This window comes from Mesoplodon bidens (genome assembly GCF_964165515.1).
Source record: "Mesoplodon bidens genome assembly, chromosome: 5".
NCBI classification, from domain to species: domain Eukaryota; kingdom Metazoa; phylum Chordata; class Mammalia; order Artiodactyla; family Ziphiidae; genus Mesoplodon; species Mesoplodon bidens.
Window position 1 is genome coordinate 108,257,914 of NC_138161.1, and position 13,391 is coordinate 108,271,304.

General features: G+C 35.9%; 1 protein-coding gene across 1 annotated transcript in view; it reads right to left on the bottom strand.

Moving 5' to 3' along the window:
* The window catches only part of ATP13A4 (ATPase 13A4), a 163,105-nt gene that overhangs the window by 55,740 nt on the left and 93,974 nt on the right, over nucleotides 1-13,391 (bottom strand). The window contains exons 8-11 of the mRNA XM_081234115.1: nucleotides 11,594-11,663; nucleotides 4,148-4,282; nucleotides 1,577-1,747; nucleotides 575-732 (exon numbers count right to left, since the gene is read on the bottom strand). Of these exons, the coding sequence (XP_081090241.1) occupies nucleotides 575-732; nucleotides 1,577-1,747; nucleotides 4,148-4,282; nucleotides 11,594-11,663 (534 nt within the window). The remainder of the gene's footprint in view (nucleotides 1-574; nucleotides 733-1,576; nucleotides 1,748-4,147; nucleotides 4,283-11,593; nucleotides 11,664-13,391) is intronic.

A 13,391-nucleotide genomic window follows, 5' to 3' on the forward strand; every position in this document is an offset into this window, starting at 1 on the left:
TAAATCAACCGTGAACACTTTTATGCATATGACTTTTTTTTTCCTTTTTGTTTACTTCTTTAGGTCAAATTCCTAGAAGTGATGTGAGTAGGCCAAACGTGGTTTAAAGGGTATGAACATGTTTATGGCTCTCAATATATTTTGCCAAAGTGCAATGAAAAAGCTTGTAACAGTTCATACTGCTACCAGCAGAGAACAATGTACCAGTTTGCCATGATCTCACCAACACTGGGTTTTATTTTAAATTCCTCGTTTAACAGCTATAAAATACTATACTATTGGAATAAACATCCTCAGACTGAAGATGAAAAAATAGTGTAAGGAAAAGTCCAAGAGTAGAAGCATGTTGATATCTCAATAAACAAAGTGTTTTATCCCACTAGATCTGATGGCTATTACGGAACTTGTTGATCAATTGCTTATATTGGGCATCTGGGAGTATATAAGCAGGTTTCAGTGTGTGGCTTTGCTTTCCCAGGTTTGAAAACTGCGCCTTATATTAAGGTCAACATGGAGAGTATAAAATATAGATGAGTGTACGTGTGCATGTAGTAAAAGAACAAAAGCTGTTTACCCCACTGAGCACATAGACGCACAAAGTATAGATCATCCCAATGGTGGCTGTCCCTACGAGGCACAGGAGGAACTTGATGGCATCCCTGTAGAGCTTAAAATTCATCGGCTTGGGGTAGAGAATAGATCTCACGAGGTCCCCCTTTGCAGTGTTGAATCCTGAAGCAGCAAACACATACCTCATACTCTCAGGATGACAAATACTACTGTTAGTGCTCTTCTAATCCTCAACACAGCCTTTGTTTTCTCTAGAGATACTTAAACAGTGCTTAAGCCCAAATGCAATTAAAGGATAATTGGCCAAATACCTAAGTGCTAGAATGGATATACCTTAGCTCTTTCAGAGCCTATTCCTCTCTGGCTTTCCTTCCTTATACTTTTAATTTCAATGCATCCCAGAGATAGGAAAGCACCATATGGGGGCAGATCACAGCTTTTCCAAATACAACTTCATTTTAAGGAAAGGATTTGTAAGTGTGCACGGACATACACACACACACACACATGCACAGAACACCTGAATTTAAATTAAATGGCCCAGTAAATACAGATGGATTCAATTTCTAATACTTTTCATCATCAAGTTTTCAGTTTCTAGTCCTGCCTGGAAAGAAGTTGAGATTAGTTCTTTGGGTTAGAATACCTAAGTTCTAGGTCCAGCTCTGTCAGTGACTGGCTGTGTGATTTTTTTTAAACTTCACTTGAATTGTGCAGGCCCCACCTATTCATGTACAAAATGAGGACAGACATCTTTGTTCTGATAATTTGATATGTGGAAATAGTTTATAAATTACAAAGCATATGAATAATAATTGTTGTCATCAATGTTATTATTTTTACTAAAAGGTATAGGCCATAGCTCAATTCACATTTTAAATATCTATATTTACATATATGGGGTCTGTCATCTAAAGACTGCTCCTTACCTAATTCATTTAAGGCACTAGACAAATTGAGCGAAATATTTCATCAAAATAATAAAATGAAGGAGATGCTAACTAACCTGTCTGCAGTACCACTGCTTTCACGGCGCCAGAGCAAGCCCCCCTGGCCTGGATAACCTCTGTTCCACAGAAGAGGACATGCCGTTTGTAATCTGCTTCACTCTGTGTTTTCCAGGGCACAGAGCTATCCATCTTAGGTAATGGAGTTTTAGTGACCGGAATACTTTCTCCTACAGAAAACAAGCATCTCATTTTGTGAGGTGGGAGGCCTTCACTCACTTAAACATGCAAATACTAACTCATCACACAGCAGGCATTTTTTGGAGGCTGCCATGTGGCAGGAACAACCCTTGGTATAGGGGACACAAGGAGAAGAATAGTTCTTGTGTTTAAGAGGTTTGTCGCCCAGAGGGGGAGACAGCCATGGAAATAAATAAGTATAATGTCATATTATAAATACTATGAGTATTGTAAAATGAAACAGAGACGCTGAAATAGACTGGAAATAACCATTTTGGGAATAGCAAGTTGTGGGGTCTGGGGAATGAGAGGTCATGAGAGCTATGTAGGAGCCAAAGTGTGGACGGCCCTGCATGCACATACTTAAGTGTTTAAATGTTTTTCTATAGGCATTGGTGGCAGGAGGGAAATAGAGAGATATTTAGCTGTTTGATTCAGGACAGTACTATGACATTGACGTACAAAGAGAGTGTACTCTGTCTGCAGTACAAGGAATGAATTGAAGTCTGATGAGGTTGGAGGCTGGATATCCAGTCGGGAAAAAAATCACAAGAGTCCTGTTTAAAGAGGACAAGGTCTGAACTATGGCAACTGGCAGTAGGAGTAGAAAAGAGGCACTGGTTTTGAGAAATAAGAAATTGAGCAGCTACAAAACTTGGGGAGATTTTTATATTGGCAGATCATAGGGACAGAGGAATTCTAAATGGCTCCCTGGTTTCTAACTTGGAAGAAAGAGCAGAGGGTAGCATTAATCATCAACACAGGGATTATAGAAGGAAGGAGGAATTGCCTTTTGGTCCCTGATTTGGAGATGCCTTGTGGAATGACCATGTCGAGATGCTTTGTAGGCATTTAGATATTTATTTGGGTCTGGAGCTCAGGGGAGAAGCCTTGACCAGAGATATTTAGTCACAGGTCATCACCTTATAAACAATAATTAAAGCCATAGGAAAAGACAAGATTACTTAGGGTTCGAGTGAAAGGTGAGAAAAGGAAAGGTCCAGGACCCCTGAACAACATCAAAAATCAAAGAGGTGGAGGAAGAAGAGAAGTGTAGGAAGCTGAATGGTATTGTCAGTGGTAGAAGAACTTGGAGAGTCAGCACTGACTTGGAAAGTTAGAAGAGTGTTTTCAGAAGGAAGAGATGGTCAGAATGGTTAAATGCAGCAGATAGGTCAATAAGATGTGAAATTTAAAGAATCCATTGGATTTGCCAATTGGGACATTCGTGACCCTTGCCAGCGCACTGGGAGGGGCAGATTTCAGTGGGTTAAGTGGCAATACAAGGTGGTGAATGAGTTGTGAAAGTAACCAAATAAAGAATAAAGCTTAGAGAATAAAGCTTATTGAAGCCCTCCACCTCCATTTGTAGAAAAGACAGTATAAGATCAGGGATATGTTCCAGTATACTAGGGCCACTTTCATTAGGAAAATTGTACTTGGCATTGTAAAAGTCCCAGCATGAAAGGATTTTTATCAGTCTATGGATTCCCTAGAGAAAGGAACCTGACCTGTCACACCTGTTGTGTTTTGTTTTGTTTTGTAAGTTCACATAGGAGGGAGCTGTGTGCTCTTGTCTGCATTTAATGCCTTCCTGGTCTGCCAGGAGAAATAGACTTGATTTGGACTTTAATGGGAACCACAGTACTGTACATCAATATGTATTTATAGCCTCCAATTCCATCTCTGAAAAAGGCTTTATGATTCTTTAGCTTACAGAAAGGTGGGCACAGCATCTTCTCATAAATGCATATGTGAGTAAGAACTCAAAACACCGTGGCCTTGAGAAGTCACTTCTCTCTGAACCTCAGCTTCCATAACCATGATATGACGTCCCTCCCAGCTCCATCATGCGATTTAAGAATGAAACACGGTTAGTCCAAAATATCCAGTGTGTATTCTGAAATTAGCAGATTTGGCAAATCCTGCCTCAACCACTTTTCAACATTTTCAAACCAAGCTAGGAAGAGCCTGGCCTTGACCAGGAGGGGGCAGGGTTGGGGGGGAGGTGTTTCAGGATTTCATTAATGGTTTTCATACCCTCCGTGTTTTTCTGAAGATGTATTTTATAGAAAAATACTAAACATAAAAGTCACAGATGATTCTGAAATATCTAATGACCTCTAAAATCTTTAAAGGTAAAATGACAGGGTTGTAATAACCCTTTGTTCAAGAAAGAAATGCTAAACACTCAAAAAGTTAGGACTGTTATCTAACCTAGTACATAGAAAGCAGCTTTAATTTGAACTCTCAGATCCATCCAGTGCAGGACTGTCAATAAGATTTGTGGGGATAGGAAGGTCCCACAGCAACCCTATGTTTTGCCATTATCATTCAGGAAAAACCTGGGAGAACCAGCAAATGTTGTAAGCTAGGAGACAGAACCATACCTGTCAGCATGCCTTCATCTACCACACAGCTTCCATCTATCAGAATGGCATCACACGGCATTTGCACTTTGTTCCCCGTCAAAATTAACAGATCTCCAGGTACCAGGAAGCGTGATTCCAGCTCCTGGACTCCAGCTGAAAGTGTGAGGAGACAGAGTTGAGTCAGGATTTTTCCCCACAAAAACACAGTCTGACATCTACCTAAATTGGAAATCAATGAAAAAGCAACCAGGGCATATATAAAAAGGAAGCCATTCCTCAACATTGATTTGAAATCTGCAAACTATAAGAAAAAAAAGTAATACATTATATTACATAAAATAAAAACCTTTGTGTGGCAAAAAAAAAACAAATAGGCAGAGAAAAAACTAATGACAAATTCAGAGAACATGTTTGAAACTTACATTACAGACAAAAGATTAATATTCCTAATAAACAAAGAGTTTGAGAAAAAAGAGATTATAGCAAATGACTATAGCAAAATTGCTGGAGATGTTAACATATAGTTCACACACACACACACACACACTACAAGTAACAGGTGTTAAACATTTGAAAAGATATTCATTCTTACTCATAATAAGAAAATTGAAAAATCTGTCCTTCCTTTCTGCCTTCTGTCCTTCTTTCTAGTCTTCCTTTACTTCTTATCTTCCTTATTCATTCCAAAAGCCCAAAGCTATAGGGGGTTAAGCAAGACAGACATCCATGCAGGGGGCTGGGTGAATTGGGGATGGGGGTGGCAGCACCCACCACATGGTGGAGCCTAAAATGGATGAATGGGTGCTTACATGGCCTGGTGCAGAGTTTCAGAGCCCAAGGAGGGAGACAAGGACCCCCATGGTGGCAGTGGCCTGGTGTGAGATATTGGAGCCCAAGCAGTGTGGGAAAGGCAGGATTGATACAATAACTAGATATAATGAGGCTAATGAGAGCCAGGTTTCTCACTGAAGAAAGGAAGTTACAAATAGAAACAGAAATAAAACCAGAATGAACTCTGTGATATTGGACTAGAATTAGAGACAAGAGTGTAAACTGATGGTTTTCAATAGAGAAATAATATAGATGTGAATGTGTATGTATATAAGAATACATGCAAATGTATTTGCTTGTCTTTTTTAATATGTACATGCTCTAATTCTGTTCTCTGAGAGGGCTGAGAGCAGTGAAAACCCACTAATGATGTGCACACCTAGTGCCCAAATTTTGGTGTCTAAATTTCATTTCCCTTCAAAAAAGAACTAAGGTTCTTTCAAGAAATGGCTGATTACAACGTTGAGCCAAGAAAAGTACAAATAATATAAGGTAGAATGTTCTGCTATGCCACTAAGTAGGGAAGTGCTCAGAGAGCAATGGGGTCAGATCAAGAAGATATCAAAGCCAACTTACAGAGCTCCCACTGCCTAAATCTGTAATAATTTGAGCATCAAAGTAATGAATAATAATAATGAACAATAACCAATCAAATAAAACAGGAGTTCATTAGTCCATAATGACATAAGTAAATGAATAAATAAGTGAAGAGAAAAGATAGCTTTTTCTTATAGTAAATTGACAATTAATTATCATAGAAGGAAAGAAAATTAGAAAATCACCATTTGGCCATTATCAAAGCAATAATTAATCTGGCCAAGAAACATCAATGGATACTAAAACTAGTGGGTGAAAATTTGATGAGGGTTGTTTATTTATAAAGTCTCAAAGTATATGTCAACAAAATAACTATTAATTAGAAAGAGAAAAACGTAACTGTACAATAGAGAAACCTGACAGACACCATTTAATTAAGTAGTCCAAGTTAACATCACCAGTAACAGGACAAGTTTAAATTATGTGCCACCTAAGAGAACATGGCATCACTTTTGTAATATTCCAGCCAAAATTGCATAAGCTGAATTTAACTGTAAGGGAATATCAGGCAAATCCATGTTGAGGGACATTCTACAAAATAACCAAAGTGGGAAGAGTCAAGGTCGTGAAAGTCAAGGAAAGATTAAAGAGATATGGCAAACAACAGTATTCGGTGATCTTGGGTCCTTTCTTATAAAGAACATTATTAAGACAATTACAAAATTGGAATGGGACTGAGCATTCTTTGGTACTAATATCAATATTAACTGTCTGATATTAATGTTTGAATTGTTGTTACATAGAAGAATGCTTCTATCTTTGAGAAATATACACTAAAGCATGTGGGAGTCATGGAGCCACTTATTTTCAAATGGTTCAAGAAAAAAGTTATTTGATCTACTCTTGTGGCTTTTCTGTATGTTGTAAATTATTTCATAGGGAAAAAGAAAAGAAAGAAAAAAAAACAGAGAGAACCATACATGAAATAGCATTGCTCACCTATCTGATTAGAAAAATCTAAAAGTTTGTCAGTATATTCTGTTGACAAGATTATGAGGAAACAGGTACTTTCACACATTTCTGGTACGAATGAAAACTTGTACCTTGTCTATGGAAAGAAATTTGGCAATATCTCTCCATCCAAAATACATATGCATTTATTATTTAACTCAGCAATTTTACTTCTCAAAATCTATGTCAAAGATAGACTGGAAAAATATGGAAAGATAAATGCACAAGGCTTTTTATTACAGCATTATTTGTTATAGTAAAAGGCTGGGAAAGAATCCTTCAATAGAGAACTTACTGAATAAACAATGGCTCCTCCGTACAAGAGAGTATTACGCAGCTGAAGTATGAACGAAGAATATCTATATATACTGCTCTGAAAGGGTCCCTGGGAAACATCATTAAGTATGTAGCATACACACCAGGAAATATAAGTTAAATGTGTAGGATACACCCCTGCAATCTAAAAAGCAGCAGTATATGTATATATCCCATTCTGTATATATACTATGTCACTATGAATATTATCTATAATTTGTATTTTTGTATGTAAAATTTTTTTAATGATTACTATTGAGAGTATGAGTACACAGGTACAGAAAGGAAGGTTAGGAAATTGACTCCCCTGAATGTCTTTTGTTTTGTGGATTTAACTTTCAAATCATATAGATATTTTATATAATAACTACACAAACTAACACAAAAATAAATTTGAAAAGCTAACATTAAACTCTAAAACAGAATAAATGAGGTGAACCTATCGAGTTGTTGGCATAACCATACAGAGAAGAATTATTTTGAGTGACTTTAAAACATATATTTTCAAGTATAATTTGTACCTTCCTCATGGTGTATCACAAACAGGAGAAAACTAAAAAAACTCTAAAAAACTTCTTAAATTGTTTTTAGGAATCATATTGTTGCTGGGTGTGTTGGTTTGTTACTCTGAGATTACTATGTGTAATGGGATAAAGCAAGTGAGTAATTTGTTGCTGTAATTGAGAATCAGGACTTTTGGTATGGAGAAAGGAGAACTGGAAGGACAATCAACAAAGTTAAGTTAAAAACCCTCAGTTCTGGGCTTCCCTGGTGGCGCGGTGGTTGAGAGTCTTCCTGCCGATTCAGGGGACTCGGGTTCGTGCCCCAGTTAGGGAGGATCCCACATGCCGCGGAGCGGCTGGGCCCGTGAGCCATGGCTGCTGAGCCTGCGCGTCCGGAGCCTGTGCTCCGCGGTGGGAGGGGCCACGACGGTGGGGGGCCCGCGTGCCGCAGGGAAAAAGAAACCCATTAGTTCTAAACTTAATCTGGAAATGTCAGTATGAGCTCATAATTTACATTTATCTTTAGAATATTATTTTCTAGGTATGTCTTCTGAAAAGGCCTGGAAACAATGACTAACACCACAAAAATGAGCATTCCTAACACTCTGACTGAGGTCTCTAAGTACCATATGTAAGAGGTCTTTGGAAAAATGGATGTGTCCAGGTTTGGAGCAGGAATTGTCCAAGATGAACTTGGAATAGCTTATCATACCAGAAATCAAGACAATTTTCAAAGATTACTGGGGTCATGTCAAATGAATTCAAGAGTCAACATGAAAAGGTTCTGAAAGGCCAAAGACGGGCATCTTGAACAAGAATAAAAACTGCAGTGGATGAAAATATACCAACCATGTTAAAATTATACATCTATAATGACACTAAAAATTTTTTAAAGCCTTTGGAAAATGCTAAAAGATCAACCCATTATTTTGAAAGCTGGTACATAAGGAGAAATAGTCAGGTATTTATCCTGAAACAAACTGAATCTCAGGGTAATGAAATGGTTGAAGAAGCGTGTCTCTCTTTATGGAAATATTCCACTTAATGTATGAAGACGGAATATATTTTAAACTCAATGAGATAATAAATCTGGGTCATGAAGATTTATGTCTGTTAAAATCACAAGAAAAAGACAAATATTATGTACCTCCTATTAGAAATACACAATACCAACTACGAAGTACTCTTGTCAAAAACTCAAGCCTCAGATCTAACCAGCAATTTATAGGAAGTACAAGGAGTAGAAAATCATGTTAAATTATTCCATGAGTATGCAATCAATACACTCAAAACCGTGGAAACCACAGGATGAGCCACTTACTTTCTTCAACAAAAAATTTTCAAGGAAAAAAATAGGATGTGGAGGAGGGAAAGTGTGAATTAAAATAAACTTGAAACTTAACCAATTGCAGTATATGGACTTTATTTGGATCCTGATTTGAAAATATATATTATATATCATAAATATATATTATATATTGTATATCATATATATCATAAGTATATATATACACACTTGTGATTCAATTGGTGGAAATTTGAATACTACCTGTAGAACTGATGATTTTTTAAATTATGTTTTTGTTTTTTTAACACCATTTCAGAAATCTCTCTTGTTCCTCCTACTTCACTGCCCTCACTCTTATGTTTTTTTAAAGCTGTGATAAAGGAATTAAAAAAGAGTCTTTATATTTTGACCTATACTGAAATGTTTTCAAATGAAATTATATGATATCTGAAATAGTTTAAAAATAATCCAGGGTGAAGGAGGAAGTAGAACTGATGAAAATGCATTCAGTGACTTGATAATAATTGAGTCTGTGTGATAGGTACATAGGGTTTCATTATTGTATTCTCTCCACTATTATATGTAAAATGTTTCACCATAAAAAGTTACATTTTTATGTAACTTTACATTTCAGGACATTTTTAAAAGGTAAAAATTCACTTCTAGCAAAGATATAGCAAAAAGGAGCAAATTTATCTTCCCACAGGAAACAACCAAAAGTCATACAAAATATATGAAACAATGGTTTTAGACACTAAATATAAGCAACAAAAGAAATGGGAAACAAATGAAGATGCCCTACAGCTTACTGCCTTTAGAGGGTTTCCAGGCCTCTATGAAGGAGGCGGAACCCAGACAAAGTCCAGAAGACTCTTAGTTTGGAACAGAGATAAAAGTCTATGGAGATTAAGACATCTTGAGTTCACAGAACAGAGTACTGGAGAGAAAGTAATTGCCCAGAGGGAGAGCCCCAAAGGCCCACAGAGGTCCCCTTTTAGTATTCAGCAGACTAGTAATCAGCACATGCATATGAGGGAACTACTAGCAAATGAACAATGGGACATTTACATTTAAAATATCATTTAAATAGCATCAAAATATGAAATATTTAAAAATAAATCTGAGGAAGAGTGAAAAACTGTACAATAAAAACTACAAAGCACTGCTGAGAGAAATCAAAGGCAAATAAATGCAGATACACCATGTCTGCAGTTCACAAGACCCAAATTTGTTAACATGTCAGTTTTCCACAAATTGATCTATAGATTCAACACAATCCCAATCAAAATCTCAGCATGTTCTTTTGGCAGAAATTGACAGGCTGATTATAAAAGTCATATGGAAATGCAAAGAGCCCAATATTGCCAAAATAATTCTGAAAGAGAACAAAGCAGGAGGACTAACATTATTCTAGTTCAAGACTTATTATAAAGCCACATTATGTGGCATTGATATAAAGACAGGCAAATAGAACAGTAGAATAGGATGAATAGGGTAAGGAGTCCAGAAATAGATTCAACCATGTACAGGAAACTGATTTTTGGCAAAGGTGCAAAGACAATTTAGTGGAGAAAGGACAGTCTTTTCAACATATGGTATTGGGACATTTGGATATCTGCTTGTGAAAAATGAACTTCAATCCAAAAAGAAAAAAAAAACTTCAAAATACAACAGAGACGAAAATGTAAAACTTAAAACTATAACACCTCTAGAAGACAACGTAGAAAATCTTGATGACCTTGGATTAAGCAAAGATGTCTTAGATATGACAAAAAACATGATCCACAAAAGAAAAACCTGATAAACTAGACTTTAACAAAAGTAAAAACATCGGCCCTTTTAAAGACACTATGAAGGGAATGAAAAGATAAGTTACAGACTAGGATAAAATATTTGCAAATCATATTGGAAAAAGGACTTGTATCCAGAATGCAGAAAGAACACTCAAAATTTAATAATAAGCAAACAGCTAATAAGGAAAAGATTTAAACAGATACTTCACCAAAGAAGATATACAAGTAGCAAAGAAGCACTTGAAAAGATGCTCAATACCATTAGTCATCAGGAAAATGCAAATTAAAACAACAATGAGATACTACGTGTCAGCTATTAAAATGGTTAAAATTAAAAAGATTGACCATACCAAGCAGTGGCAAGAATGTGGAGCAACTGGAACTCTTACACACTGCTGGTGGGAATGTAAAATAGCACAACCACTTTGGAAAACAGTTTGGCAGTTTCTTTAAAAGTTAAATATTTACTTATCATATGATCCAGCCATTCCACAGTTAGGTATTTTCCCTAGAAAATAGGAAATGAAAGTGTATGTCCGTAGAAAGACTTGAACCCAAATGTTCAAGTGGCATTATTTGTAATAGCCCCTAACTGGAAATAACCCAAATTTCCATCAACAAATGAATGAATGAACAAACTGTTCTATCTGGACAATGGAATTCACTCAGAAATAAAAAGAAATAAACTATGGATGTTCTTAACAAATTGGATGAACTTCAAAATTATTATGAACTTCAATCCCCAAAGAATTAACCCAAAATATACTGTAAAAGACAAAAAATGCATACTATACAATACCATTTATAAAATATTCTAAACATGCAAAGTGGTTGCCTGAGGATGGGGATGAAATTGTGAGAAATTGAAAGGGAAGATTACAAACAGGCACAAGGCAACTTTTAGGGGGGATGGACCGTCATCTTTATTGTGGTGATAGTTTCATAAGTAGGTACACATGTCAAAACCTATCAAATTGTACACTTTAATTCAGTTTATTGTATGTCAGTTTTACCTCAATATTTTTTTAAAAGGTGAAAAAAATCTCCACTTCCCCACCCCTTTAAGTAAATGTACAGGAAAAGATACATATGAAGATGAGAGTAGTAGGAACAATCAGAAATACAAATTTAAATCCTTTTCTCATTTCCTATGGACAACACACAGATCTAAAATGAAGTGACTTACCTTTTTTCTCACATACAGAGACTGTAATGCTATTATGTGATTCAACTAAATGGTGGAGCTTTACAGATTGCTGAAAAAGAAGAACAGAAAATTTAAAAAAGCCTTTTCTATTTGAGGATAGGTCCCAGATATTATTCAGTTAAGTGTTAGCCTTCTTTAAAGATGGAGCCAACTGAATGTACTGTTTAAAAACAAGACTGAGTAGCCTCCTACTCAACCAAAAAAGCATCCAACTTGTGGTGCTCTTCAGCCAGTGATAAGAAGTATGTGTTGTTTAATAGAAAGGAAGTTCCCAGCATGCTCTGTCCACTCAAAAGAACTTTGATCATTCAAGATTTATGTTTATACCTAAATAGTTTCAAGAACCAAGCATTATTTCAGTTTTGGGTTATCCCACATCAGAGTTCCTAATCTAACTTCATAAGGAGTTTGATTGTTCCTGTTATTCCCTCATAGTATTTGCTGTTTTAATATGTGAAATATATGGGACATTGAGAGTGAATAAATAAGAGGAGACAAAAATAATAATACAATTATATTTGATTTCACATTTATTAAGAAATTATTGTGTGAAAGACCTTTTACATGGTCCTGGGGATTACAAATTCCCAATCATTTAGTGTTTTCATTTTTTCATTATGATTTTGTCATTTAAGACTCTCCCTTAATCTCCTGGCTTCAAATCATTTACAAATCTGATTAATATGTCCTAAGAATGATTAACAGAATCATATAAGGTGAAAGAGTGTTCTGCTATTAACTTATTCTTTTATTCATTCATACATTCACTCATGCATTCACTCAACATTTATTGAACAACCTTTATACTGAGAGGTTGGGGTGGAATGGTCAACAAAACAGATCTGATTCTTAGCATCAGGAATTCACAACCAACTGGGTAAATACATTTAAGCAAATAATCTCACATAAATATATCACTACAATCAACAATAAAATGAAAACAATAAGGTGTTTTTGGAGCATATATAGCTAATGAACCAATAGAAATCTTCCCTGAAGAAGTGACATTGAATCAAATAGGTTGTTGAATCTATGTGTCTCAACTCAAAAGAGATATTTGGACTTAAAATACATATATAAATTTGAAAGTCATTAGCATGTGCCTTTAGAAGTCATTAGTATATGCAGTATAAGAATAATGAAGACTCAATGTACTCTCATGGAAAGACCATCAAGACAGTATTATTAATAATAATAGTAAAGCTAGGTAGGAAATAGTGTAATTGTGCTCCCTCTTACATAAGAAAGGAAAACAAAATATATGTATATTCCAAAAAAATTTTTGGAAGAATGCCCAAGAAACTAAAAAGTGGTTGCATAAGTGGAAGGGTGGAGGAAGAGGGAGCTTTTATGTGGTGAACATTTTCATATTGTTTTGATATGAGACACCCATTTTTTAAAAAGCCAGGTAGAGGAGGATGAACTATAAAAAGAGAATGGAAGAGCAGCTAGAGAGGTGGAGAGTGTGTTGTCACTGAAGCCAAAGGGAAAGCTCGGGAGCAGTTAACAGTGTCAAATGCAACTGAGAGGTTTAGTGAAATCTATGCAGTGGAAGGAAGTATACACTGTGGGAGGGGAATCATGAAATCAGCAAGCAAAAGACCAACCACTCAATAAAAATTAATGAGGGACATGAATACGATTCACAGTAAAAAAATACAAATAGCTTAAAACATGAGCAAGTGCTCAACTCACAAGGAAAACATGCTATTATAGTTATGAAATTCTATTTTCACTTATATTGGCAAAAATAAGGAAAATAAACACTCATGTACTC